The sequence below is a fragment of the Trachypithecus francoisi genome, unplaced genomic scaffold (assembly GCF_009764315.1).
Source record: "Trachypithecus francoisi isolate TF-2019V2 unplaced genomic scaffold, Tfra_2.0 Lachesis_group0, whole genome shotgun sequence".
NCBI lineage: Eukaryota > Metazoa > Chordata > Mammalia > Primates > Cercopithecidae > Trachypithecus > Trachypithecus francoisi.
In genome coordinates, this window is record NW_022681453.1 from 176,938,291 (window position 1) to 176,964,989 (window position 26,699).

The 26,699-nt window shown below is 35.0% G+C and overlaps 1 protein-coding gene and 1 long non-coding RNA gene across 7 annotated transcripts; one reads left to right on the forward strand and one right to left on the reverse strand.

Annotated features, from left to right (window-relative positions):
• Positions 1-1,870: 1,870 nt before the first annotated feature.
• AZI2 (5-azacytidine induced 2) lies at positions 1,871-26,205 on the reverse strand. 6 transcript variants are annotated; one of them, XM_033212860.1, is made up of 9 exons: positions 25,759-25,896; positions 25,122-25,280; positions 20,247-20,469; positions 18,335-18,457; positions 17,773-17,872; positions 16,566-16,714; positions 12,280-12,338; positions 6,758-6,876; positions 1,871-4,614 (listed from the first exon to the last, which is right to left on the reverse strand). In XM_033212860.1, exons 3-9 carry the CDS (start codon positions 20,460-20,462, stop codon positions 4,202-4,204), a joined length of 1,179 nt encoding a protein of 392 aa, XP_033068751.1. In that variant the 5' UTR covers positions 20,463-20,469; positions 25,122-25,280; positions 25,759-25,896; the 3' UTR covers positions 1,871-4,201. The 6 variants fall into 6 exon arrangements, with proteins under 6 accessions (XP_033068751.1, XP_033068753.1, XP_033068752.1 ...); XM_033212862.1 differs by lacking the exons at positions 25,122-25,280; positions 25,759-25,896 and adding an exon at positions 25,330-25,723 and having other exon boundaries at positions 20,247-20,467; XM_033212861.1 differs by lacking the exon at positions 25,122-25,280 and having other exon boundaries at positions 2,507-4,614; positions 20,247-20,467; positions 25,759-26,127.
• Positions 4,614-14,328, forward strand: LOC117084279. Its single transcript, XR_004437381.1, has 2 exons — positions 4,614-5,181; positions 14,176-14,328. It is a non-coding gene; the product is annotated as an uncharacterized LOC117084279 (long non-coding RNA).
• Positions 26,206-26,699: the final 494 nt, after the last annotated feature.

Sequence of the window (26,699 nt, forward strand, 5' to 3'; positions counted from 1 at the left end):
CCTTTTGAAAGTTTTTCCACAACTATAGTTCTATAACAGTGATACTGATTTTTTGCAGTCCAATATGGTCCTTATATTACTTTTCTTCCAATGTATAGGCTAATGGGTAATCATGGGAGCCAAAACTAAAGAAAAGCAGGAATGGACACCCTTCAAAGGTGTTAATAATAACTAGGCAGTATAGCAGGATGGCTATGAACCAGAATCCTTCCTGATTCTACCACTTATTAGCTATACAACTGTGGAAGTAAATCTAACACAGTTTCTGAGGATGTACTGAGTATTGCATATAGCAGCTACACGTACAGTGTATAAGACAGTGCTTCAGACCTGGTGGATGCTCTTATATTGGTAGTTACTGTTAGTAGTAGTACAGGCTCATTTGGAAACTATCTTAGTCCATTTTCTGTTGCTATGGGAGAATACCCAAGACCAGGTAATTTATAAGAAGTTTGTTTGGCTCACAGTTCTGGAGTTTATTTGCCAGCGGCTTCTGGCAAGGGTTTTCATACTGCATCAAAACATAACAGGGTGAAAAAATAGAAGGACAAACAAGTGTGGGCAAGCTTTTGTAACAACCCGCTCTCTTGAGAATTTATACCTGCAATAACGGCATAAATCCATTCATGAGGGCTCCACCCTCATCACCCTATTACCTCTTAAAGGCTCGGTCTCTTAGTACTGTTAAATTAGCAATTAAGTTTCCAACACATGAACTCTTGGGAGACACACTCAAACCATAGCAGAACCATAGATAAGGAGATACTTACATGAATTAATTTTACTTACATCTTTGATGTAGAATTTTCTAAAACATATATTCTTAACCTGATAACTTGGCTACTGAGTCCTTTAATCTTTCATTTTGAAAAGTTATCTTTCTAGGTGAATTACCATCCTGTAACATAGTAATGGACTCAGGAAGTAGTATAAAAAATTTGTGTCCCAATTTAATAATTTGAACTTTTATATTAAAAGTTATTTTTCCCCATGAGCTGTTAACTCTTCCACAGCCACTGTAACTAGTTTCAAGATAAGTAAATTTTATGTATATTTTCACACAATCCTCATTAAAATCACAAATAGAAATTACTGCCCACTAAGACAAGGTTTAACCTTCCCTAATCCCATGAAATAGATCTGAGATTTTTTTTTTTTTTTAAAGAAAGAACTTAAATATGACACTGAAGAATCAATAGATGTTCAAGTTCCACACTTTACTCTTGAGTGAACCACTCAAAAAACTATTTTACTCTTATTTGAAATACAAAGAAATCACATTTTCCCAGGCCACAGATCAAAAGGAGGGAGATTACTAGAGCAGACAAAAAGCAAAGCAAATACAGAAATCTAGAGACCACACAGCATAGGGGCAGACCTGCCCGTATTTCCACATTGACCTTTGGTATTGGTGCATTTCCTAGAGCACAGGAAGTTACCTGTTTTTAGAGAGAATGGAAAAGTTACTTTAAGAAGCTAGTGAAATATACAATCTGTGACTATTTTATAGCTCTAAAATCAGAAGGAGCCCACTTCATGTAGAAAATTCACTTATGTATATGTTGCTTTCCCCATAAAAGCCAAATTAGATTATATAATATAAATAATATGTTCATCCTCATGTCAAAGACAACCATTCATTGTAGGCTTCAGAATACCCATGCATATCCATACTGAAGATTTTTTTCACCTGGTACATCTGCCTCAGTTGTGTCTTGCTTGCTTATGGGTGCCTGTTGATATTCTGTTAATATGTGATAACCCACAGGTTTTTTACCCCTTAACATACACCTTCTCCAAGTAGCCTTTCTGAATTGAGATCAGTACTTTGTTGTCACATGATTCAGTTCTTCAAGTCTGATTTTTCCCATTTATTTTGGTTTTCTAATGTTTCATATAGGCACGTTCCTGCTTTTAAGAGTTCAGTTCCATTTTGGCAGCAACTCGATAAGTCTTACAGATGTAAATTTTACTTTAGCTAATAAGGGAGCAAGAGGAAGGAATAGGTGGCTTTTTGTTATTTATGTTCTCTTCATTCTGTCAATTTATGGATGTACTGAATTGAACCTTATAAAAAAAGAAATATAAAGATTCAAAGGAAGCTCTTTAGAGCAAGTTTCAGCTAGTTTAAGTCAACATATTCAATTTTAAATAGATTTACAAGCTAGAGATGGGCCACTGTTTTTTGTTTGTTTGTTTGAATTTTACCTAGAGCAGAGATGATCAAGTGTACATTTAAAAACTTCTAGCTGGGTAAAAAAATTTTGGTTAATCTTTCCTTACTAAAGAACCTTATACATCATTTGTCTAGCACTTTAAACTGTCACAGTCACCGACTTTTTAGTACATCTGTTTGATAGCTATCATCACTATACTGTTTAAATGGAAAATAATTTTCTCCACTCAAAAGCTGGTTTAACAAATGTCTATTATATGAATCATATTAACAACCAACAATTAGTACCAGACTTTGAGATACATAGGCAAGGACAGTATTTCACATCCACTTCAATTTCAAACAAAAATAATTTATTTTAATTAAACAATTTCTTGGTATTTTTCAAAACATTAATCAAGCAATTATTTCATAAGACTTTTTTTCTTTACAAAGGAAAATTTCCAATTTTGCTTTTAAAAAAGGTAAACCAGTAAGCTACATTAGAGATCAGATACAATATACAGCTTATGCAGCCACATGAGAAATAGTTTTTGCTGCTTTGTTATTACACAGGTAGTTGCTTCCTTCAGCTAAAGCCTGAAGTATTGTATTTGTTTTATGCATATTGGGTTTGGTTCTATTACTTGGCAGGAGATTGTACTCCCCTGAGTCAGTATGTTCATTGGTCAGAATAAATTCCAGCATCTGACACCAATTCCATTAATCACAGACAAGCTTGAATAAGTGTAAGATAATAGAAAGAAAAAAATATCTGGTGAATGGTGAACATTGTCTATGTATGTATGCTATTCAGTAATAGAAGAGATCTGAGATATTCTTTTGAGTTCAAGATATATGAAACTGTCTATCAAAAAGGATAAAGTCCTCCTACATGAAATACTTTAACTCAGGCAAAAGGTGTATGAACCAAGTAAATCTCCACCCTGAAAGAATTTAGATAAATTTCCATGTGAAGCCATCTTTGTTATTTCCTTCTTTATTTACCAGTAATTGGCCACTTAGAATAAGAGTGTGTGGACATTTCATGATTGACAATATCAATACAGCCCAAACTTTGATTTCTATGATTAAAAATTCTAATTTAAAATGACTTTCTCAATAAATATATTACATTTCAATACAAAGTCTAACAATTTAGAAGCTGCTCTACACGAGTAGTTGTAGTCCCTTTGAAGAAAATGACTTTTTATCATTACACATACATTTATGTTTATATTATGGCCCACTGAAGGGGCAGATTAGACTGAAATCTGTGTGATGCTCTTTCTACTACTTATTGAATGGTGTGTAGGGTTACAATCATTTGTTTACACCTAACAGAGGTTTTCAACTATTTCACCTTTTTTTTTCCAATTAGGACTTAAGGAATGTACTGGGACAAAGTTGGCTTCAATGATCAGGTTGTTTCAAGTCTTAGAATTCAAACTTCTATTCTAAATTTTATCAACAAAACACTGTGACTAAAAAATCACTTTAAATCTTAAATATTGAAACACAATAGCATATAAAGATGGTATAACCTAAAATGCTTTTATTTCATTATATTTTCAGTATCTTTATGCATTGTAACAACAGAAATGTAACCTATTCACATTGCCATTTGTTCCATTATGCAATCTGAAGCAACATACATGGTTTCCTTTTATTTTCATGAACAGATATTTAGACATTTCACACTTCGTAAAACCACGTCTACAATCTCCAATTCCATTCTTCTGAGAGGCAAAATTTTACAATTATCGAAGGCAGAGTTCTCTTTTTAAAACTCCTTAAGTTTACTTATTAATTAGTATAGTAGTGTATTTCGGATTCTTAGAATATGGAGCTAGAGGGTGCTCTTTCATACTAGAAAACCAACTATGTTGGTTTTTGTAAATATTGTACAGTATGTTCAAATATAGTTACTGAAGAACTCTGCAAAATTTTAATCAAAATCCCCTTTCAGTTTGTTAAATTAATTTCTTGGGAGGACCACTGAAAGAGATAAGTGTCCTCATGGTCAAATCGTGAATCTCTTCCAAATTAATTCTTATAAAGGCAGTTCTGATTATGCTGATCCAAGTAATGCAGTGGTGGAAGGTTGGGTAAAGTTTTACTTTTAGTTTCCCCAAATGCCGTCTCACTTGATTTAGGAGGACTTGGAAATACCCAGGAATTGTCTTCCAGAGAAAGAGAATTTCTGCCATAAGAACTGTGTTCCTGAAAGCATGTACCATCATTAGGAATGGATCTCTCATTGTCTGTCCATGACTGGAGGACTGCTTTCTCTGATAAAACCTTTATATCTCCTGGTAAAGGGGAAGATGCGGTATGACAAAGAGCTTTGCCATTTGGTGAGAGAGGAGGATGTCTTGTGTATGCTGCAGTGAAATTCATCAAGTGCAGTTTTGTGCTGTCTCTTCCAAGGTCTTCACTGCATGCTACAGGGGCACAGGCTGAAAGGAAAACAGACTAAATGTCAGATGACATTTGTGATCATAAAATTTGGTAACACTTCACTAATTTGAATTCTAGAACTGGTGATGAAATTAACATTTCTAAGTTAGTGTAATCGTTGAGGCACTGTGACTAGGAGATGACAGATGATCTGAGTTTTAATCCTGGATCAGCAATTTACTGTGACTTTAGATATTTATCTCTTAGCTGCTCCTGATGTCTCTTTCCTTGTCTGCAGAATGGATATAGAATTCCTGTCCCAACTATGTCATAGAGCTTTTAAAAGAGGAAGAACTACATGTTCATTAAAGTTGGAAACTAATACAGTTAAAATACATACAAAGATCCTGTTCTTCGCTCTTACTGTGGCGGGAGAAGGGTTAGGGTTGCAGACTGTTCACATGTCAGTGGGGACTGAGATAGTTCAATTAGCCAAAAAAAAAAAGTTTTGTACAAATGCAATGGCCTAGAAAAAGACTACTTAAAAGCTATTATTTCACCACAGCCAGCATGTTGGTAATACAGGTTTCTACTCTCCCTCCAGCTCAACCTACCAGTGTGGAAAGGTAAGTTTATCCTTAGCTCAAGAAGGATGGCCAAGTGTAACAAAGGCTTGACTTCATGCAATTTTAGAAGAAATAGATCGAACGACATTATAAAATAAGCTCGTTGTTTTTCCTGGGAGGGTGGATAGGGATGGAGGAGAACTGGAAGTGAAGTGTTTGGCTTTGGAAAAAAGGTGATACAAAGGTCAGGAGAAAGGTTGTTCTAGTCTCATCTCTGTACTCCTCAAAGCAATAAGTTCTGTATAAGGAGTGGTGACCTTGAGCCTGCCACTGTCATAGGAAATAATATGGTGTTTTAGCAATATGTGCTAAAAAACTTACGTTCCAAAGCACTGAAAAATATCTTATTAATCAGCTAGGAAGGAACACAAGGATGAGCCATGTCCAAGTATGAAAAGAGCATTGCTCCTTTATTATTCTTTGGTAGTTCTATTTATCATGTAAACAAAGCTACAATGAAAACCCAATGCAGAATTACTTTGTGAGTCCCTTTAAAGAGAGATCTTATTTGTACCATCAACGTTTGGTCTCAGATATAACTCTGGCCACTGGAAAACTCAAGGACAAAGTGAACCAAAAATTAAGCTAGACTTGCTAAAACACCATATTATTTTCCCTGATTTATATGTAACCAACTCTCTAAAAATGAAAAGGAGTTCTAAATTTAATTTTCCTTTTCAAAGTTTAACATTTTTCCTCACTAATAAACACTCCTGAGGACAAGTATTTATGACACAATCCTCTTGTGTCCTCTTTAAGACAATGTGAAATATAAGGAAGTAATTTTAAACTACACGGTGATTATTTTTTATAAAAAGTCCTACCTTATTTTTAAAAAGTAAATTTTAGGGCATTCAAATTTGTATCACACAATTTTTCAGAAATATACCTGTTATGTAATACTAGGTACAAATGTACTGATTTTTCTCTAAGGTATAAAAATAGCTTTGGCAAAAGTAGCTACTACTAGTTAACACAAAACTCAAAAAGTTCAATCAGTCAAGCAGTTAAATATGAAAGGCAAAGCAATGAAAATTGTTTGGTTGAAGGGCATAAGGGGAGAACACCTAGTCTTCAATGTAATCAGCTATATCCTTTGTGGAAAGAAAAGCTTATAAGAAATGCAAAAACCCAAATAATGAATCAAAGTTTGTTTTTTTTTTTTCCAAAACAACCTAAAAAGCTAGGTCTCCAGTGTATTCTATAACCCTGGAATGAAAATTTGCTTTTGGTGTCTTTTTTTTTTTTTTTTTTAAATATATGAAGTAGCTGTGGTAAAAGGTCAACTAGAGCAAACTTAACACCTCAGTCTTATACACATAAGCAACACTTGGCTGAGAAAAACCACAAGGGGAAAAGAATACAGTACTGAAGAAAAAACACATCAGCAACACCTTTATGTGTGAAGTTGACCAGTATGAGACTGAAGCCAAAGCAGAGAATGGGTAGGCTGTGAACATACTATATATACTTTGGCTTATCAATCTCATTTGATGAGATTTGGTAAGATACGACAGCTAGTTGCTCTTCAGGCAGTTTGGCTGGAATCAGTGGTTTCCGGTAAACAGTGACTTGCCTTTCTTGATTGCAGTTGAGGTTTTCAGTTTTCTTAGTAGTTCAGCTTGTACTTGAGTCACCAGATGTAAATTAGACATTTCTCTCTTCAGTTCCCAGTATGCATGCTGCACATTATCACTGAAATAAATGTTTTTACAAAAAGTTAATACTCATCATTCTTTTTTATAGACAAAAGGGAATAACTTTAGAAATATGCAGATCAAATTTCTGCTCCAATTAGTTTTGAGATGATGTAAATTGAATAAACAATTGAAAGATATTTAACTAGGGCATTAATAAGTGAAAAGATCTTGAAAGAATAATACTGTCCATCTGATATGTAGCAATTAACTGTATGATATTAAACAGGGTATAATAAAAATAATTATTATAACTGATGAGAGCTTCTTGCAGAGTCTCAGAACTGAGATTTTATTTTAGGCTATAATGTGCAGCTATTAATTAGTAAGTAGTAAGAAATACGTTCTTTATTTGCAAATCTGATTAACAGTAAAGTTACACTCATTCAAATATGGATCAATTTGTATTTATCCTTTGTTTCGACACTGAATTGAAATGATATATCAACTGCTGAATATATATCCAAGTCCACATTAAAATAAAATTTAGGTTTCATGTATTACATTCTTTATGTCTGACTGGGCTGTCTCATAATGTTGGTTCTAAACCAATGTGACATGACAGCACAAGACATGAAGAGCCAGATGATTTCCTGGTAAGGAAAAAGAAGCTAGAGAGGGAGGATTATATGAAACAGAAATAGAAACTTCAAAAATGCCTCTCCTATTTTTATAATTAAAAGTATTTTACCTCAATTATCTAAGAAATTATAACTAGTGATTTTAAACCTAATTTTTATAGATTCTGTTTTCCATTAAACATTCATATTTGGATATTCATGATTTTCTTTTTTTGCTTCTTAATTACCAACTAAATGAAATTAAAATCTTCAGCATATATTCTCATTTTGTTGTACAGGAATATCACAAAGTATTAAGTGTAAGACTAAATAATCTTATAGCACTAAAAAATCATTATTACCCCTTAGAGATATTAGTGTAATTTTAGTAGTACAGAAATCAAACTAGACAAACATGTCACCTTATGCTTCGATTTTTGTGTTACCATAAACACTTAAACTTCAAAAGGACAACATTTTGAAATCTAATATCTCAAATTACAGAAGTAATATAGTTTAATATATAATCTATAAAATATAATTATTTTGAATTATGTAAGGTGAAATACCTTTTTGTCAATAAACTTTACACTGCTTTTAAGAAAAATGTGCTTTAGTTTGTTGTAAACATCATTTGTTAAGTTGTTAGTGTATTAGAAATCACAGGGCTTTTTGCAAGTTTTTAATAGGGGTCAAATAATTAATTCACAAAATTAACCATGTCTACTTCACCAAAAAACACCTGAGATGTTTGCTACAATGAATGTTTCACATAGGAACCTGTCTTAAGTGTGAAGAGAGTTGTTGGTTTCTTGGTACAATTCTGGGCATTCCGTATGCTTTCCGAAGAGTTATTCATATTATATAGCAGTAAGTGTAAACACTGTGCATGTGCTAATTCATTCAGTCATGGTATGAATAATACAGCTTAAAAATAGTTTATTATTGGCGTGAGACAGTAAATCAGAGCCCGTTTTAGAGAAAAGAGCAAATACTGAAGACAGTCTGAGAGCTAAAATACACAGCTAGGCACGGAAGAGAAACAATTCTAATAATGGTGTTACAGTGCCTAATACAAACTTTTCAGTTCAATTTAGTGAAGACTGCTTAAAACTTAGGTTTGGTTAAAAACTAGGTCACTGAGTTTAATACACATGTAGTCTTCTTGTTTTTTGCTCTTAATGTAACCTGAATTTAAAAACTACAGATAGGCAAATCTAAAATTATTACTAAGTATAGCTCTCCCTCTTGTGGATAACAAAGTAACTGCAGTTACTGTTTCCCAGTTTACAGTTAATATTAAAGTGCTGTAATCTTCAAAGTGTGTAAAAAGTTATTTTAAATTCTATCTACTTGAATAAAATGTTTAAACCATCATTTAAATGATATTGGAAAAGGCAAGTTGTCATCCCTAATTTTTAGCAGGCTTCCAATTAAACCTCTTATCTAGGTATTTCAAAGACAATATATAGATTGTAACCCTCCTATCCTCACCACAGTTCCCCAAATGGGAGTATAAACTTTAGTTAAGTTTTGCTTTAAATGCCACCACAAGCAAAATGCTATTAATGTATATAGTTGTCTATAAAGAACTTATACAACTACTTAAAATACTGAAATGTAACACTGAAGCTTCTCAAATGAGAACTCTAAAAAGAGATGAAGCACAAATAACGATGGCTGAGCACTAATACTAGGCACTTTACCACATTGTCACACCAACTTGGTAAAGTGGGTAACCTCATTTTACACACGAGGAAATGGGTTGAGCAGTCTACTCGTCTGCCATGCTGCTGTTTAAAGCTGTCTTTCACTTACCAGGTCTAATGACTGATCACTGCCCTTTTAGAGTAACATTTTTCATATCATCATCAATTACCACCAAGCACCTACAATATGCTGATTGCCAACAAAATCTTCTCAGTATAAAACTTCGTATCTCTGACTTTTAAATGAAACCTGCTTGTCCACAACTGAAGGAGGGAGTACATGACCTGCTTACAAAGTGTAACATCTAAAAGCCGTTTTCTTAATTGACACTATAGCTGGAAGTCTTTAATACAGAAATAACTATTCCTTGTATAAGAAAAATCCACTTACTTGAGTTTTTACTTCAGCCATACATATTTTTCTTTAGCATCTGAAAATTTACTGAACTATTACATCCTCTATCACCACAGTAGAATTAAACTATGGGATATTCTTAGCCAAGAGTTATAGACTTAGAAGTGTATATTTTGATAACTGTGGTTCCCCCCAAACAAGTGGCTTTCATTTTTTATTGCAAGGCACAGCAAGAATCATTTTACACTGCAACCCAAAGAAAAGTTCTAAGAAACCATACTTACCCTGATTGTGTGTAATGCACTCTGCTATTGGTATGTTCTTTCTTATTCCGTATTTTTATAATGCTTATTATAGCTAATAAAATTTGATAGCACTAAGGAAACACAGAAGAGCTTGAAAAACATTTTTTTTTTTTTTTCTAAACCTGGAATTTACATTTTAGGAAGTCATCTGTAACACAGTTCCACAATATAAGTTTACAGATGATAAGTAAAAGAAGTACAGTGACTCCATATCTAGATCTGGTTTAAAAACTGAAGCAATCAACCTAAAGCCAAAATCAAAACAGGAACTGGCAAGACATTGGTTAAATTTCTGATAGGGTTATTATTGTTAAACGATGTTTTATACAAGGAGTATCATACAAAAGGCCTCCAGTAATTAAAAGGTTCACTCTGTCTTAGAGAAACAGTATACTACCTCATTTGCCTGGCAATATGATGGAAGAAATACAAAAAAGGAGAGTTCCAAAAAAGCAAGCTATCCAAATAACTGAAAAATATTCCTTAAAAATATCTAAACCTTTAGTTAATGGTTTAATGGAAATATCCCTATGTACTTTCTCCAATATAGTAAACCAATCTGTCATCTGAATTGTTCCTCCTAAAAGTGGATGAAGTAACTTACAAAGAATCACAGAACATAAGAACATAAACTGGAAACAGGCAGAAATGATGAAGCGAAAAACACAAAACAAAACAAAATGCAGTGGAGAATGAGACTAACATAAAAATGCATGAAAGAAGTTTACCAACAGTAGGTCACAAACCTGGTTATAAGTTTTCTAATATATAACCAGAAGAGAGAAACCTAATTGGTTTTGCAGTTTACGTTGTCTACTTGATACAAATGCAAACCAATTTGCAAAAAAACACAAGTGTATATGAGCACTAAGAGAGCCACTGGGACATGCAGTAATTACACAATTCTTTACATACATCTGTTGACACGGATTTAACACAAAGTAACTTTTAAACTGAATTTAAGGCAATTCTTTCTAAAAACTGTCCTCTGAATTGATACTGAGCTTTAAAGAATTGCGAGACTACACTCTGGAGCCACAATCACAGCTCTGCAGCCTTGAAAACGGAATCATCTCCTTGGGACTACAACTTTCCCCAAATCCTGGCACAGAGATATTTTAATATTTTGTTAGTTATCTGATGCCTTCAAACAGGTATTTTTTGGGGGAGTCAGGTTTTCAAGAAATTCTTAGTGAATATGATACAAATTATGTAATCTCCCATGAATGGAAGCAGAAATTCCATTCTATATCACATATTTCTAATGTACTATTTATATAGCCCCTGTATTTGATCTCTTTTGCTGATATTTATTCATTCTTTACTCCTTTCTAAACTGATTAGAAGGGGCTTATAAAAAGGACAAAACAGAAAAATAAGGGGAACCCTAGGTTGGCAGGAGAAAAGAAGGTAACTGACAAGATAATTTTCAGAAATAGTTTACATGGACACTATACTAGACACATTTTTCAAAAAAAAGAAAGTTTCCTTGCAGTAAACTTAGATAAAATTCGAAGGCATAATTGAAGTACTGTTCAAATGGCAGAGTTAAATAACTTCAACAGAGACTGTACTGCCAGCTCACAAAGCGGAATAAAAGTTACTGCTGGCACTTTATAGAAAAAGTCTGCCAACCCCTGATCTAGAAGAATGGCTATATGTCATTTCCTCAAATTGTTTTTCCTAATTGATCATTTCTCTCAAGCAGGTTTTTGATAGAAATTGGCCTGACACAATTCACATTATTTACTTAGGTCAGTAAACTTTGGAAGCCAAATGACAAAACAATGAAGTCAGATCACGATTTTTTATTGGATGGAGGGTAACAATGTAGAGAGGCTATCTTAACATAGTAGAAACAACAATTATTAGATAGTTTAAAACACAGAACTGAAGTTACTTAAGTAAAAATACGTATTTGAGGAAAAAGGGTTGAAAAAGTATATGGACTCTGATGGCTACTTCTATTCCTATGCGAAGAAGGAACAGTCCTCAAAATTCATGCTATCCCATGATTGCGCCACTGCACTCCAGGCTGCGCTACAGAGACTCTGTCTCAAAAAACAAACAACAAAAAAAATAAATTTCATGCTATCCCCAAGACTAACAATGGCCAAGTAAGCTCTTAAGACAAAGGAATGTTATTGTATATAGATAATGAATAATCTTCATGTACAAATTCAGTATTACAGACTACTTCCAGAAAGCTAGTTCCCTAAAATCATACCTAAAATATTACTAAATGGTCAGAAAGTTTAAGGCATCCCATTTTTCTACTACTTAAATTCAAAGATGTTATTAACAATTAAATTTTATTTTATAAATATATTGTGATCAGAGGTTACATTCAGTATCCAAACAACATCCATTTTTTGTTTTTAAGGTTAAGTCATAAAAGAAATCTAAGGACCTACACAAAGTGACTTATGGAAGAGGACAATGTATTATTTTAATGCTGAAGAATGGTCATACCTTGAAATGCTTAGTTTTTGGAGATCTCTGCTCTTCAGATTGTCTTCCTGATAGGGATCCTGTCAATTGTTTAAAAAAAAAAGAAGTTTAAAAGTTGTAATTTTTACATTTTATTTAGTCTCAGCTCTTACATTACCAGAGACATGTTTCAGGTTTTACAGAATGTATCTGTAAGTGCAAAGAATAAAATTAGATTTTTATACTCAATTTTAATGAAACACCTCCAACCTGTAACAAATATCTCTAAATCACTTCCAATGGTTTAAAGTATGCTAATGCTTTAACTTTCTTTAAAAGAATAAAATTGCTCTCATTTTGTAAAAGACCTCGTAATCCTACAAAATATATTTCTGAAGACACCAATCTGAAGTCTATATTCAAAAAAGTATTACACATTTATCACATTTCTGTTTACTTATGGTACAGGTGAATGAATTCTATGGGAAAATTGAAATTTTTTGGTATTTTACTTCTTGTAGTACTACCAAAAACACACCAGAATTTTAACAGGTTACTGTTTTAAAACGTCAGCATACATTTCCTCCTTCCACATGGATTAAAAATGACTTGGCGAGGATATCATAAAGTCCCTACATGCTTTTAAATTTATTTAGTTTGCAGATATGACAGAAAGAACCTTCAGAAGATATTTTTAAATGGACGTAGTATGTTTGAGACAACTCTAACACACTTGTTTGCAATGCATTCTCATTTAAGGATCTGTAACAAAAAATGATTATCACAGGTATTAATTCTACTGGCAGATGTGGCCAGTTTAAGCTCAGAATACCAATTTTAATTTTATTATTTCCTACTAATACAATCTGAATTATATAATTTGCAGTGAAACATTAAAAAGCAACACAAGGACTTCATAAGTACTCTGAACTTGAGAGTAAAATGTGAAAAATACCTAATCTTACAGGAGTTAAAACATTTCTGGATCTCTGATTTTAATACTCTAACAAGACATATATCCTTGGACCTTGTTTTTTCCTGTTCCTTACAGGAAATAATGGAATCTGATCAGATCACTTACAGTATCTTTGTATCATCAATTAAAACCTTTTTAAAAAATTAGTATATACTTACACATACATGTTCATTGAAAACCTTCCTCATTTTTAAAGCCAACAATATAAAAAATTTGACAGTTTGAGTGGGAAAATGTTTTTCCAACTACTATCTAACAATTCAGACTCTAATGTACATCAGCAGTAAGCTCATAGGGACTGTATCTAGTATTCAAAGACGCTTTTGTTGGCTAGTAATAGATTGCCTATGTCCTAAAGGTGGTAATGGATCTGTTCCCCAACTAGTGCCATATGATGTGGGAGTTTCATATAAGGTGAAGCCCGTGGCTACGAAATCTTGGGAAACAATGTTCAAGTTATACAGGTTTCTATACTATAGCAGAACCTTTAACATACGACAGCACACTGGGAATCTCTAACTGGGCTACTGCTATTAGGGACTTCAGACGTCTTCTAAACCAACTTGATTTTACTGATCCAGTGTCTCTTTTACTTCTTTGGCCCTGGAGTCTGTATTTCTCACAGGATCAACTGTTCTGAATATAAATGGCTGGAATATCAGGGGACACAGAAAGTCTAAAAAGCCCCTAGTGGAACTGCCCCTGTAACCTCACTCATATGAAATACTAATGAACTGAATTCTCTCACTAAACACTTAAAAAAAAAAAAACAAAAAACAAAAAAAACACTATTATATCCATGTAGGATGCTATTACATACTTCAGAAGGTTTTATAAAATGCTTCACTGAAAGTGTCATCTTAAAAAAAACAAAATTTGTTAATATGGCTAGAGTAATGTGAGCTAGAGTAATATGGCTAGAGTATTGTGAACATAAATTTCTCTCCTTGGCTTCCTCTCAGATTCGTGTATCCAAGAGGACTCTGGCCAGCAACATCACTGAAAGATTTGCAAGTACGCATCAAGATTTCAACTCGGAACCCTTGATAAACTGTTATTTCCACTCTTCCTCTTCTTTGTTCATTTATTTTAGTTTGAGTAAGCCCTTTTTAACTTCACAGCCTCACCCTACCCCTAATAAATGCCTGTGAAGGTGGGGGCCATGTTATAAATATTGCTTTTTCAATATTCCTCTCTTAGCTCATCTTAACTATTAAGTTTCTTGTCTCTCAGACATAATTTAGTCATCATTTAAAGAAAGTGATTTCTTCTACCTCTAAAAGTCTGTTTCTGTGATTTGGTTACTTATGAGAGATGAATTTAAACTAAAAGCCAATTTATTCCCTAGCACCATCTAGTGGAAGAAAATAACTAAAATGCTAAGAATAGAAATTTCAACACACATAAATACCTAAAAATACTGACCTTCTGGATTAATCAAAATTTTTAAAAAAGCATTTATCTACTGAACATACTATATAATGGCCACTATGCTAATTAGCTGTGATTAATATATTAAGTCCTGTGAGCATCACAGTCATGTTTGATCAGCAGAATAAAACTGTGTCCCCTAATATTCCAGCCATTTATATTCAGAAACAGTTGATCCTGTGAGAAACACAGACTCCAGGGCCAAAGAAGTAAAAGAGACACTGGATCAGTAAATGAAGCTGGTTTAGAAGACGTCTAAAGGCCCTAATAACTGCTTTACATACACTCATTTAACCTTCATGAAAAAAGGTATTTAATGTCTACTTTACAGAAAACAACTTCCAAAAAGTAAAATGGTGTTCCTAATGTTACAGTTAATGAGCAACACTAAATTTATGAGCTAAGTTTCCGATTCCATGGTACTGCTTCCTACGCTACAAAATATCCATCACATATAAAGGCTATTAATTTATTTCCTTTCAAACAGAATATAAATACTGACAATTATAATTCAGAACTTCAAGGTGCATATCCTTTCTTGTAAACCCATCTTTTGAAAAGACGCTTCTCAGTGGTGACAGTAACTGATCTGTGGAACAAGGATGCTGAGTCTTTGAAGGAATTGTGGTGTGTGGCCACAAGCTCAAAGCTGGGAACAATCAACTTTATATGTCAAGTAGGAAAAAAAGCCACTTTGGCTCTAATGGGAGTTGACAATAATTTTTATAGTGTTTCCCTTTTATCAGGGATGGGAGTGCCAAAGTGAGTTCTCATTGCCTAGTTCAGAGGAATTCATTTGGCCAAGGACTAGGCAGAGTGCTATATTATTCTCAATGTCTGGCTCATTCTTATCGAGTGGTCACCTCTCATAAAAACCACATTACAGAAGAAAGAAGTATCAGCTCCATCTAAGAACAGTTGAGATTCAGGGCAGAATCTGGAAAGCAGTCAGGAAGTATGGGATGGAGTTCCCCTTTCAGGTGGTGGTTCCCAGAGGGACAAGAAATAAGAAACACAATTCCTCGATAGTGTTAGAATGCTTTGGTAGGCAAAATGGTTGAGCACAGACACAATTATATAACTGGTTATACCTTAGTTTGAGATACATGAATGCATAAAATGGCTATTTGCTCCAGACTACTAAGCTTTTCAATGTCTTGTAATAGTTATTTAAAATCTGCATTTGGTGCATTGCTGTCACACTACTTTGCTACTTTATCATTTCTTCTTTTAATCTCAACACTGTCATGACGTCTGAAAACATAGATCCAAGCTTGTTAGAATCTGACGCAAAATACTGGGCAAATAGACTCTTGGTGAGGAACTAAGAGGCAGCTTGTTTTAGTGGCTGACTTCAGGCTAAACACACTTCAGCAACTTGGCAGGTTTTTGTTTTTTCCAATTCTTAAATTCTCAGCTGTTTGATAGTAGTTAAAGATGCCCCAAAGTATTAGTCTTTTGAAAATAAGTAAGCTCTGTCATGTTTTCTTTGTTGGTCCTGTTGTTTTGTTTGTTTAATTCTAAAAATCGAGTTGTCTCTTATGATATATAAATTAATGAAACTATTAAGTAAAATAATATAGGACTTAAAACCTGAGTACTCTTTAAACTTTACAGAGGAAAAAAATAACTTAAGGAAATTGAAGGAAAGAGTCTGAAAAAACAGTTATAATAAACTAATAAGCTTACTAAAAATCAACCTTTTAAAAAACAAAATTGTTTAATTTTGTGACAGACTGAAAGTATATGGCATGTCAAATTTTAGCAGAAATGCTTAAAGAGGTAGATAAACAAGAATTTTTTTATTCTCTAAGTAATTACAATTTATTTTAACTCTATGGTTTAATACATACTTAGTTATAAATCCTACATATGATGTACAAAGAATACTGAATTTCTCGATTTAGTAATTCTGTAATACCGTCTGTTTGGCTTTCTGTAGTTCTATTTTGAGATCGCTACATTCTTTTCTCATCAGTTCCAGCTCTTGCTCCAAACCATGGATCTTCAGGTCACAGCTCAACTTTTCCACTTCCCAGTTTGATGAAGGTGGATTTAAATTCCTCATCACTACAAAAACGATGGACAATGGAATTGTTATCTTTTCCTTCCACATTGATTGCAATTCTTAAAAATAGGTTACTCCGGTAAAATGTAGATAATAGGAAAACTATCATAAAACATATATGATCAATAGTTTTTTTAAAACAGTAATTATTAATACTTTCAAATATCTATGCTAAGGAGAATAAGAAATCTAGCAATCTTGTTTTAGAATTTCTAAAGACAACTACACTAAAATCAAGCATGTGCTAAAATTACAGACAGATCAATATTCTACATAAGTGAAGGTTAAAACAGTGACAAAAGCAATAAACTGAATAAACTGAGGCTCAGCTAATCATTCCATCTAGTCCTCTCAGAGAATACGAAGTTTGACCAACAAGCTCAGAGTATGATGTCAAAACAATTTATCCTTAAACATTCCACTGCAGAAACTCAATACAACTGGATACTGCTTTATTCTTTAATCAGTACCTCAGTCTCTCTAGCTACAAAAAGCCCTAACTAGCTATGCTAAGAGACTGCATCTCAATCTCCTATCAAAAAGTCTCTCAGAGGCCGACTCTTAGCTTGTCTCATCAGAACGAATATTCATGGGAACAGGCGATTCATCCATATGCCCCAGATCCAACTTTCCATCCCAACATTTCATCTGCACCTTTTAACAACCTTCGGAAAGAAAAAAAAATTGTAACAACTCCACAGCAGCGTGTTTAACTGTGGGCAAGATGTTCAGTAAGAAAGAGAAGCAGGGACAACCAATGGGCTAGGTGATTTCACTTCTACTTCTTGCTTCTGCGCTTCTACTCTTTTCCTCTTCTGCTTCATCACAACCTAGACCTGAATAAAAACCATCATATTTTCTCTATGAACAGTGCAATATATAGCTAAGGAAAAGATAAAGGAAGTTGATATTATGTGAAGGTAGAACAGAGAAATTAACATAAACCTAAAAATTAAAAAATAAGGTCTTAGCATATGGATACAGAAAACTGTTGATATTACAAATAAATGGAAAAATATGCTAATTCTGTTGGAATATTTATAACAAGTAACTGGCATACCCTGCTGAGTTTCCACCTCTGTCCTCAGCTGGAGGAGTTCTACTTCTTTAGATTGTAGCTGCTCATTCAATACTTTCAAAGATTCAGAGTTGTCTTTATTCTAGTTAAGTAGGGAAAATGCCAAATTACATTCAATAAAATCTACATGATGGTATTATATTGTAATTTTCAGGTAGATATTGAAAAAAACACAATCTTATCTTTAAAAGCAAGGTGAGAAAATCAACTCAGTTTCTCAGAAATCTCTTTTTTTCTTTTTCTAATTTAGGACATCATTTGTCCCTGGCTTAAAAAAAAAAAAAAAAGACTAAATCTACCACGTCATAATTTTTCAAAACAAGTCAGTGGTGTTAGATGTATTTAAGTCCTAAACATCATTACATACTAAATATTTTACATAAAAATAAGTTAAAATATTACTAAAATTTCCATTTTGCCTTGAGCATGTATACAAAATTTTAATTACTAAATGTAAATATTTAACTTACTTCTAATTTTAAACCTCTTGACGGAGAAAATTCATTTCCAAAATACAGATGTCATTCTTTTCAAACCAACTTACCATTTTGTCCAGTTTGCTCTTCAAATTATCTCTATCAATGCAAACCTCTCGATATGCATGATAGGCCTTATTTACTTGTTCTCGCGCCACGGAACTTGTTTCTTCATCAAATCGAGCTATTAGCTAACGGTATGAAATGAGAAGAGAAAGCTTAAGAGAGCATTCTACAGATAAAAATTAAGCCAGTGTTCTGATGGCTCCATATCTTACTTGAATTGTTATAATAAGGGGATAAAGCCTGGATTCATTAGGTGAGTATTTCATTTCCACACAATTAATCTTTACAAAGAAAGCAAAAATGTGCAGAATATTTTTTGAAGTTTTCTATGCTTTTACCTAACCAGTATTTTATAATTCATGGTATCTGTTTTATCACATTAAATCATCGTAACTACAACAGAGTATAGATGTGATGCACAGTGCTTAGATGTTTTTCAAATTAAAAGTATCTAATTTTCATGAGAAAAAGCAGCACCTTAGGGCATACTTGACATTTTTTTTTTTTTTTCCGAGACTGAGTTTCACTCTTATTGCCCAGGCTGGAGTGCAATGGGGCGATCTCAGCTCACTGCAACCTCTGCCTCCCAGGTTCAAATGATTGTCCTACCTCAGCTTCTGACGAGCTGGGATTATAGGTGCACCACCACGCCCTGCTAATTTTTGTGTTTTTAGTAGAGATGAGGTTTCACCATGTTGGCCAGTCTGGTCTCGGACTCCTGACCTGAGGCAATACACCTGCCTTGGCCTCCCAAAGTGCTGGAATTACAGGTGTGAGCCACCGTGCCCAGCCAAGGCATACTTGACTTTTTAAGAAATAGATGTGTGTGTTAATTCATTAAATCCTTTATATTACAGAATAGGAATTAATAGAATTGTTGGTCATGAAGTACAGAAATATTTCCAATGTTAACTATACATAAAATCCCATTTTTCTACTAAACTTTAAAATAAAGCTACGTGATCCAAAATGTTACCTTCTCTCACTGTATCCCAGTATGTTACAAATTTACATAATCAACATTAAAGGAAACATAATGCATATGAATACAAATAAATTATAATTATTTCACAAGGACTCCTTTCCTCTTACTTCCTACCAAAAATGAACCAAACTCTGCCAAGCTCCATCGTCAAGGTTTTTTTTTATCTAGGATCATTCATTTCCTTGGATAATTAACTTCCATTAGACAGGACAATACATTCTTTACCTTTTGTGGTAGCTGATCTTTGTAGGATAAAAATGCTCTGAGCTGAGCTGAACAAATATAAACTAAGCTAAGTTAAAACTTTAAAACTCAAAAATAAAAGGATGACTGAAGAATATTCCTCATATATAGAGCCAAGTAGATTGGTGCTTTATATTGAATCAGCTCCCTTATGTATATATTCTATAACAGGTGTGTCACAATTGTACATGGAAAGGTAAACAGAAAACATCAGTTTATCAGTTAAAAGCATTATTCCTATTACATGTGTTAAAGAAGAGAAATAATGTTAAAGTAAATATTTCAGTCCTGGTAAATATATTATTAAACCTATAGGACAATGTTCCAGAAGCTTCCTCCTTTGATACTTAATTTCTTTTGTTAGTGTATCTTTTTTTTTTTTTTTTTTGCCCAGATTTGAAAATTCTGAATAAAATACATACAGCTATGAAGGTAAGTAAACCTGAAAATGAAATAAAAATATTTGGAATATAATTCCAAGTTGTTAAATCCTCTCCTACAGATGCAGATACAAGTACATGGTACGTAAAATACAGGATAATGCCCAGAGTTTTCAGATTAGCAGTGAGTTATTCTTGGAAATTTAGTACAATCATGGAAGACAGCACAAAAAGTATTCAAAATTTCAAATATTTTGAATTATTCCTTATGTCACAAACACAATGAAGGTAAAAGATAAAGATTACCTTTTCTTCCAAAAATCTTATTCTCTTCTTTAACAAAGAGTTCTCTTTCTCTGAATCCTTAAGTCGTTTTTTGATGTCTTCATATGCAGTGACAAGAGCAAAATGGGAAGCAACAGATTCATCTCCTGAATATATTGAAACTGGAGTCACTGTATCTCTCTTATGGGCTTTTTCATGATTCAGAATACAGATATCATCTTCTACCAGTGCATCCATGACAGCTGTTTAAAAGAAAAAAAATATGAATGACAAATGTCTCACTGAATAAGTGAAAAGGAAAAAAAAGTTATAGTTAGAATAATGTAAACACTAGGACAATGTTTAAAAACCAGACTGCTTTGTATTCTAAACTCCACCGTTGAGTGTCTGACTTTGGGCAAGTTGCTTAACCTCTATGCTTCAGTTTCCTTATTTATAAAGTACAAGGAATAATAGCAAATACCCCATAGAGTCTTAAGAATATTAAATGATATCTATAAACCACTTAAAACCATATTTGTTAATATGTTCTATAAAAATCTGAAATATCAGCTTCATTAAAACAATCAAAATTTTTAAAAATACTTCATCCCCAAATATTTCTTCTCCTAACATTTCCACTTAGATCTATTAGTAGCAAGTTATATAGCTTCTCAATTTACAACTTTTCAAAAATTCTGAGTATAATTCATTACAACAACATATTAATATTACAGAAGTATTAATGCGCACTCTACTATATCTTTCCATACCAGTAATTGGTTATGTTTGTTGTATATTTAGAATGGAAGACAAATTAATCAACACTTAAGTGTCCAATATGTCCTACTATCATGTACTACATTCTTTTATCTCTTTCAATTATCTGAACAATTCTATGAAAAGGTATCATCTATATTTTATAGGTAAGTCTTAGAAAGTTGGATTAGCCCCGTTAAATCTAGAAGAATGTTAAGCTCTGTGAGGGCAGAGGCTATGTCTGTTTTGTCCATCATTGTGTCCCCATCTCATCACTTTGTAGAAATTGCTCAATAAATACTGATTACTGAATGAAGAGTAGGATTCAAATCAAACTCTGACTCCAAAACCTAAGAGAAGAGGCTAGTTACCTTCATTGTTTAACGAAAAACTGATTTGCTCTGAATATCTACTTTTGCTGTTAGGTTCAGCATTACTTCTCTGAGAGTTACGTTCCTGAAACACATGATGGAAGGAGAAACTGTGGCTAAAACCTTTTAAGACCTCCTGGGAAAAACAGAATAAGAGGGACTTCAGATCATGCAAGAGAACCCAAAAAGTCCTTTTAAATATTTTTTGGTTTAAAAAAAAAAACTAAATATGGCATTCTAAAGAAAGATTATCAATTGAATTTCATGTATCTTAGGTCAGTAATTATTATTACTAGAAAGTGAGTTTTTAACTATCCCTTGCTTGAAATAAAACTTGGTTACTTACATCAGTCACTGTTCAAGAACATTATAGATGAAGAAACTGAGGTAGGAGGAATTTAAGTATTTTTTCCAAAGTAACATAGTAAGTGGAGAGTTGAGATGTAAACATAGACAATTTAACTACAGCCATGTTTCCAACCCGTTTCACTATGCCTGCTTTCTTCCAAAATGTCTAATCTCCCTTCCCGTGTCAACTAATGCCTATAATATTTCTTTTGCCTTATTTCAGACCACATGAATATCAACAAAAGGTTTTGTGTTTTTCTGGGTCTGGTCTTATATCATTATATTTTTGCTTTTCTAATTGTACAACTAAAAACTTCCAATTGTCAACTAAAGCAACAGTTGGGAGCACCTAAGCAATTTGTATCTAGGATTATAAGCAAGGCAAGTTAAAATAAATGTGTATACTACAAGTCTTGAGTAGGTAAAATTTGCCATCCAGTCAATCTTCACTAACATCAATTTAACATTTTCTAACCACACATGACAATTTCCACTCTCAAGGTACAATCTTTCCCAGTTTTTCAATAAAGTCCAAGAACAAGAATATACTATGCTACCTACAGTATACCAAAAAAGTGGCAGATTTTCAGAACCATAATTAACTCATGCTGCTTCTGATGCAAGCTGCATTTTCTCCTAATGATGAGAAGTTTAAGTTTTCTTCCTCTAAAAGAGTTTACTTTTCAGTTTTCAGATTCAATGATATTCCAAAATAAGAGCAAACATATTCCTGTCACGCTCTTGCTAGCTAAAACTCCTGTTATTTCCTTTCAAAAGAAAAGTACAGGTTATTCTCATATTGCAAACTGAAAGTATGCACATGTATCTTCATATAAGAAAGACTCTTACACACACACACACACTCTTGCCTTAAAAGTAGAGCAAGTTAAATAAGCATTAGATGGCTAGGTAAGTGGTAGAACGCAGTCTGGTTTAAGGAGGTAAAATTGTGTCCACAGACGTTTGACTTAAATAATTTAATACTCAACTCAATGGGCAGAATTTATTCGATGTGGATTTTTTTCTAAAGACAGCTGAAAACAAGAAACAACATAAACTGCTCTACAAAGTCAAAAACAGATATCCTGAAGTTTGTGTATTTTAAGGATTAGGGCTCATGCACTTCTGTTTTACACAAAGTTCTAACTAGCTCAGCTGTGATTTACTTGTTCATTTTTATCATGAAACAATCATTTACACAGCAAGGAAAACCCAGAGTGAGAGGCAGAATTGTGCAGAAACATAATTATTATACCATAAAGGTAGGTAATAAATTTGAAACAACAGAATGCTATGGGGGTCTGAGGGACGGGGAGAAAAAGTGGTTTTCAAAGAAAATACCACAAAAGAGCAAATGTCTCTTAAGACTGTACTCTTATGTGAAGAGGATGGTTATTTTCATTGTACTGTACTTATTGTACTTACACCTTCAGAGCTTGCTAACTTCCAGTCATATGCATTTTTCTACCACTTAGCTAAGTACTGTTATGAACAAAGTCTTTGAAAAGTTAAATACCTTACCTATAGCTACACAGCTAATCAGTGACAAAGGTGAGATGTGAACCCAAATAAGCTGTCTTCTGAGTCTATGGTCTTAATACAACATCTGGAGAGGCAATACAAAAGGGATTCTGCTTATCCTGAGAATATGGACAAGGCACAACTATGTCATAAAGAACACTTGCCCAGGATTCAGAAACACAGATTCTAGTCTAGGATTTGCCACCCTGGTTATAGTTTAGTTTGCTTTACCTCTCTAGATCGAAATTTTCCCACTTATATAAAATGATAGGGTTAGACTACATCACTGAGATGCCACCTTACTAAACTGTGAAGGCAAAAGTTTAATACATATACAGAATGGCAACCTAAACAGAGAGAAGGGAATTCACATTTATGCCAGGAGCTGCATAAAACTTATGGTACACACATTATCTCAAGTCCACACCAAACTTGGCAAGGAAGGCAATAGCACCATGATAAATGAGGAAACTGAGGCTCAAAGAGGTGAGGTAAATTGCCTATATTCACACCAGCAGTATGTGACAAAACTGAAGCTTGAATCGAGGCCTATATGGTAGGCTCTTTATTCGATATTGCCTCCTGAAGTAAATTATATTTAGAATTTTCATCACCTTTCTACCTCTGAAAAGCTAGGATATTCCCGAACCCATTTCGTACAATCAGTCAAAATACTATGGAGCAAGGATTAAGTCTTATGAAGATTAATAGACCAATGCTTATTCCCCTTCCTCTATTTGTAATGAAATAGGGGCGGAAATAGCCCAAATAGTTCATAAAGATGGGTCACCGAGTACCTCTTTTCAAGACATCATCTCTCAATCTGTGTACATTCGCAATAAAATGACCTGTAATTCAATAAATGTCCAAAAATGTACTCAGCATTAGCGATACAATATGAAGAAAAACTCCAGTTCCATTTTTATGACTCACTGAGTTATCCAACAAACTGCTTTAGTCCAGAGATCAGTTTGTATTGCACTGAATCATAAGACTCTTCCATAGTTAGCATAGGTATGAAGAGCAGTCTACTTCTTTTCATTCCTTTCATACAATAATACCTCTAACGCAATTCAATGTCACTGGTGTTACTGATAACTATTTTCTAACAGTATAAGACAACTATACTTGCACTCCGAATATAAGTGCCATAAAAAAGAAAAAAGTTAGATTGGTCCTGTTACTTCATGGATTATAAAAAAACTTCACCATTTTACTTAATAAACATGACAGGGTTCTGCATTGGTAATTAATAGTGGCCAAGTGTTTATGGTACACCAAGTAGTATGCTTCATCTTTTAGAGAAACTATCTCATTTGTTCTTCATAAGCATTCAGTAAATCTATGTAATACCTCCGAGGTTGTAAATAATCTCCTCAGATTACAGGTGGAGAAATTGAAACATGAAAACATTAGAAAGTAGGGGACCCAGAAATGACAATCAGGCAGCTGACTCCAGAGCCACCGTAACTCTTAGAAACTATGCCTTGGTGACTTAGAGTATTTATTACCCCCATTTCAGAGATAAGGAAAATGAGGAAGTTTAGCCTTTCCCCATTGTCCAGTAAGTGGAAAAATCAGTATTCAGATCCTGGTGTTCTGACCTAATCCAGTGTTATTTCCCATTATGTTATGCTGTCTCTTTAATATTAAAACCTTCTATTTGCATAAGATGTCTCGCTTACAAACAGTATCACAGTAAAATTTTGTAAATATCCTGTAAATGATGCACTGTTCTCAATTTACAGATGATGGAATGATCACAAGATTGGGCAACTAGATATGCCGTTTTTAGAGAAATGAAATTGTGCCTTGGGATCTTGCTCAATCCAATTTGAAATTCTAACCTAAAAACCAAAATGCCTTCTATACTTAAGGAACAAGGGTTAATTTTAATCCTGGTACGTTTGTCTTTGATTAGCAAATTTCCATTACGTCTTGGAGCAACTGATGGCTTGATTGGTATGAGAGTTTTCATGGGGATTTTATCTCGCATTCGAGTATTGGGGTTTCTTGTGTGTAGAGGGTGTCAGCCTACCTTGCACGTAGTAGTAGTTACTCAACAAACAGCCGAAGGCTGAAATGAATACCGTACATAGGTTAGACATTGGAGAAACGACGAATACCTGTTAGCCCTCGATCAGGTGCAGGACGTCGACATTCACTACTCAGATGCCCCAGGGAGTGCCGTCCTAGCCAACGTCCCCTTTTCTTTCCGATAATTTGTATCGGAAAGAAGCATTTGGCAGTCCCAACGAATGAAAAAAAAACTCAAGGCGCCCCAGTAAGAAAAGGAGGAATTAGACAAGTGAATGACCAAGAAGGGCCTGGACAGCTGGGGGTGAGGGTGACAGGGGAAAGGGTGTGGACAGCTGGGTGTGGGGGTGATTGGGGAAAGGGATGCCCAGGAGTGGGCCGCTCCCTAGTCAAAGGAGGGTGCGCGGGAGGGAGTAAGAGAAAAATGACGTGTCTCTTCGGACCAGCAACAGCAAGGGAGGTGGGCCGCGGCACTGCCCGCATCCCTGTCCTCCACCCGGCCCTGGCGAGTCACTCACCCAGAAGCCAGGCTACGTAGGGCCGCCCCCAAGGCCGCCGAGTTTCGATTCCTTAATGTTTGGAAACGGACCGAAAAGAAACCGGGTCGCCAGGGGTCACCACGGGCTTCCGGTTTCTTCGAAGACACCGCCGCTTCCACAGCGAAGTGAGTTGCACCGGGTGCGCCGCGGAGGGAGTCCCATTTCTTCTGACTCGGCAGGAGCCCTGGACGTTCTGGAAGGAGGGACGAGCCGAGGCTGGAGGGGCTGGGCCGACGCGGAGAAGGCCCGTTACCCAGCAATACGCGCGCGAGACCCAGGCCCGCCGTCAGGACCAGCACGGGCCGGAGGGAGAGGAAGCACTGCGAAAAGGACTGAAGTGTGGCTCAGTTCTCAGCCGGAAAAGGGGCTGCCGCCGTCCACGGGCTCGGCGCCAGGGCCGCGCGAGGAAACCGGAAGTCAGGCCCGAGGGAGCTGGGAGGGCATAGGGAAGCCAGGTTCGGTCGTGGGGGTGGGCAAGTGCAGGAGTGGCGCGCAGTGTACTACATGTCCCGTGAGCCTCCGCAGCGGGACGGGGCGTGGCCGCGCGACGCCAAGAGGCGGAGGCGGAGTGGAGTTAGGTAAGAGCGTTGGAGGCGGAGTGGAGTTAGGTAAGAGCGTTAGCAGCCGCCTTACCAGTTGGGCCAAGGGCCGCTTTCAGGGGCGCCCTCTAGTGCGTCTTTTTCACACAGCGGCCTTTTCGGGGTCCCCGGGCGGTGTGGTGTGTGCTGGCTCGGCTCAGTAGCGCCCTTACAGGTTTAGGAGCTGACGTGGCTGGGAACTGGGAAGTCTGTTAGAAGCAGTTTACCCCTCTGTAGCCTTTGTTTTCTAAGCTCGTTGCAAGCCCTCAGGCGATCACTTGAGGCACAAACTCGACGAATTGCGTAGGGGTCTATAGTTATTCACAGACGACACCGCGGCTT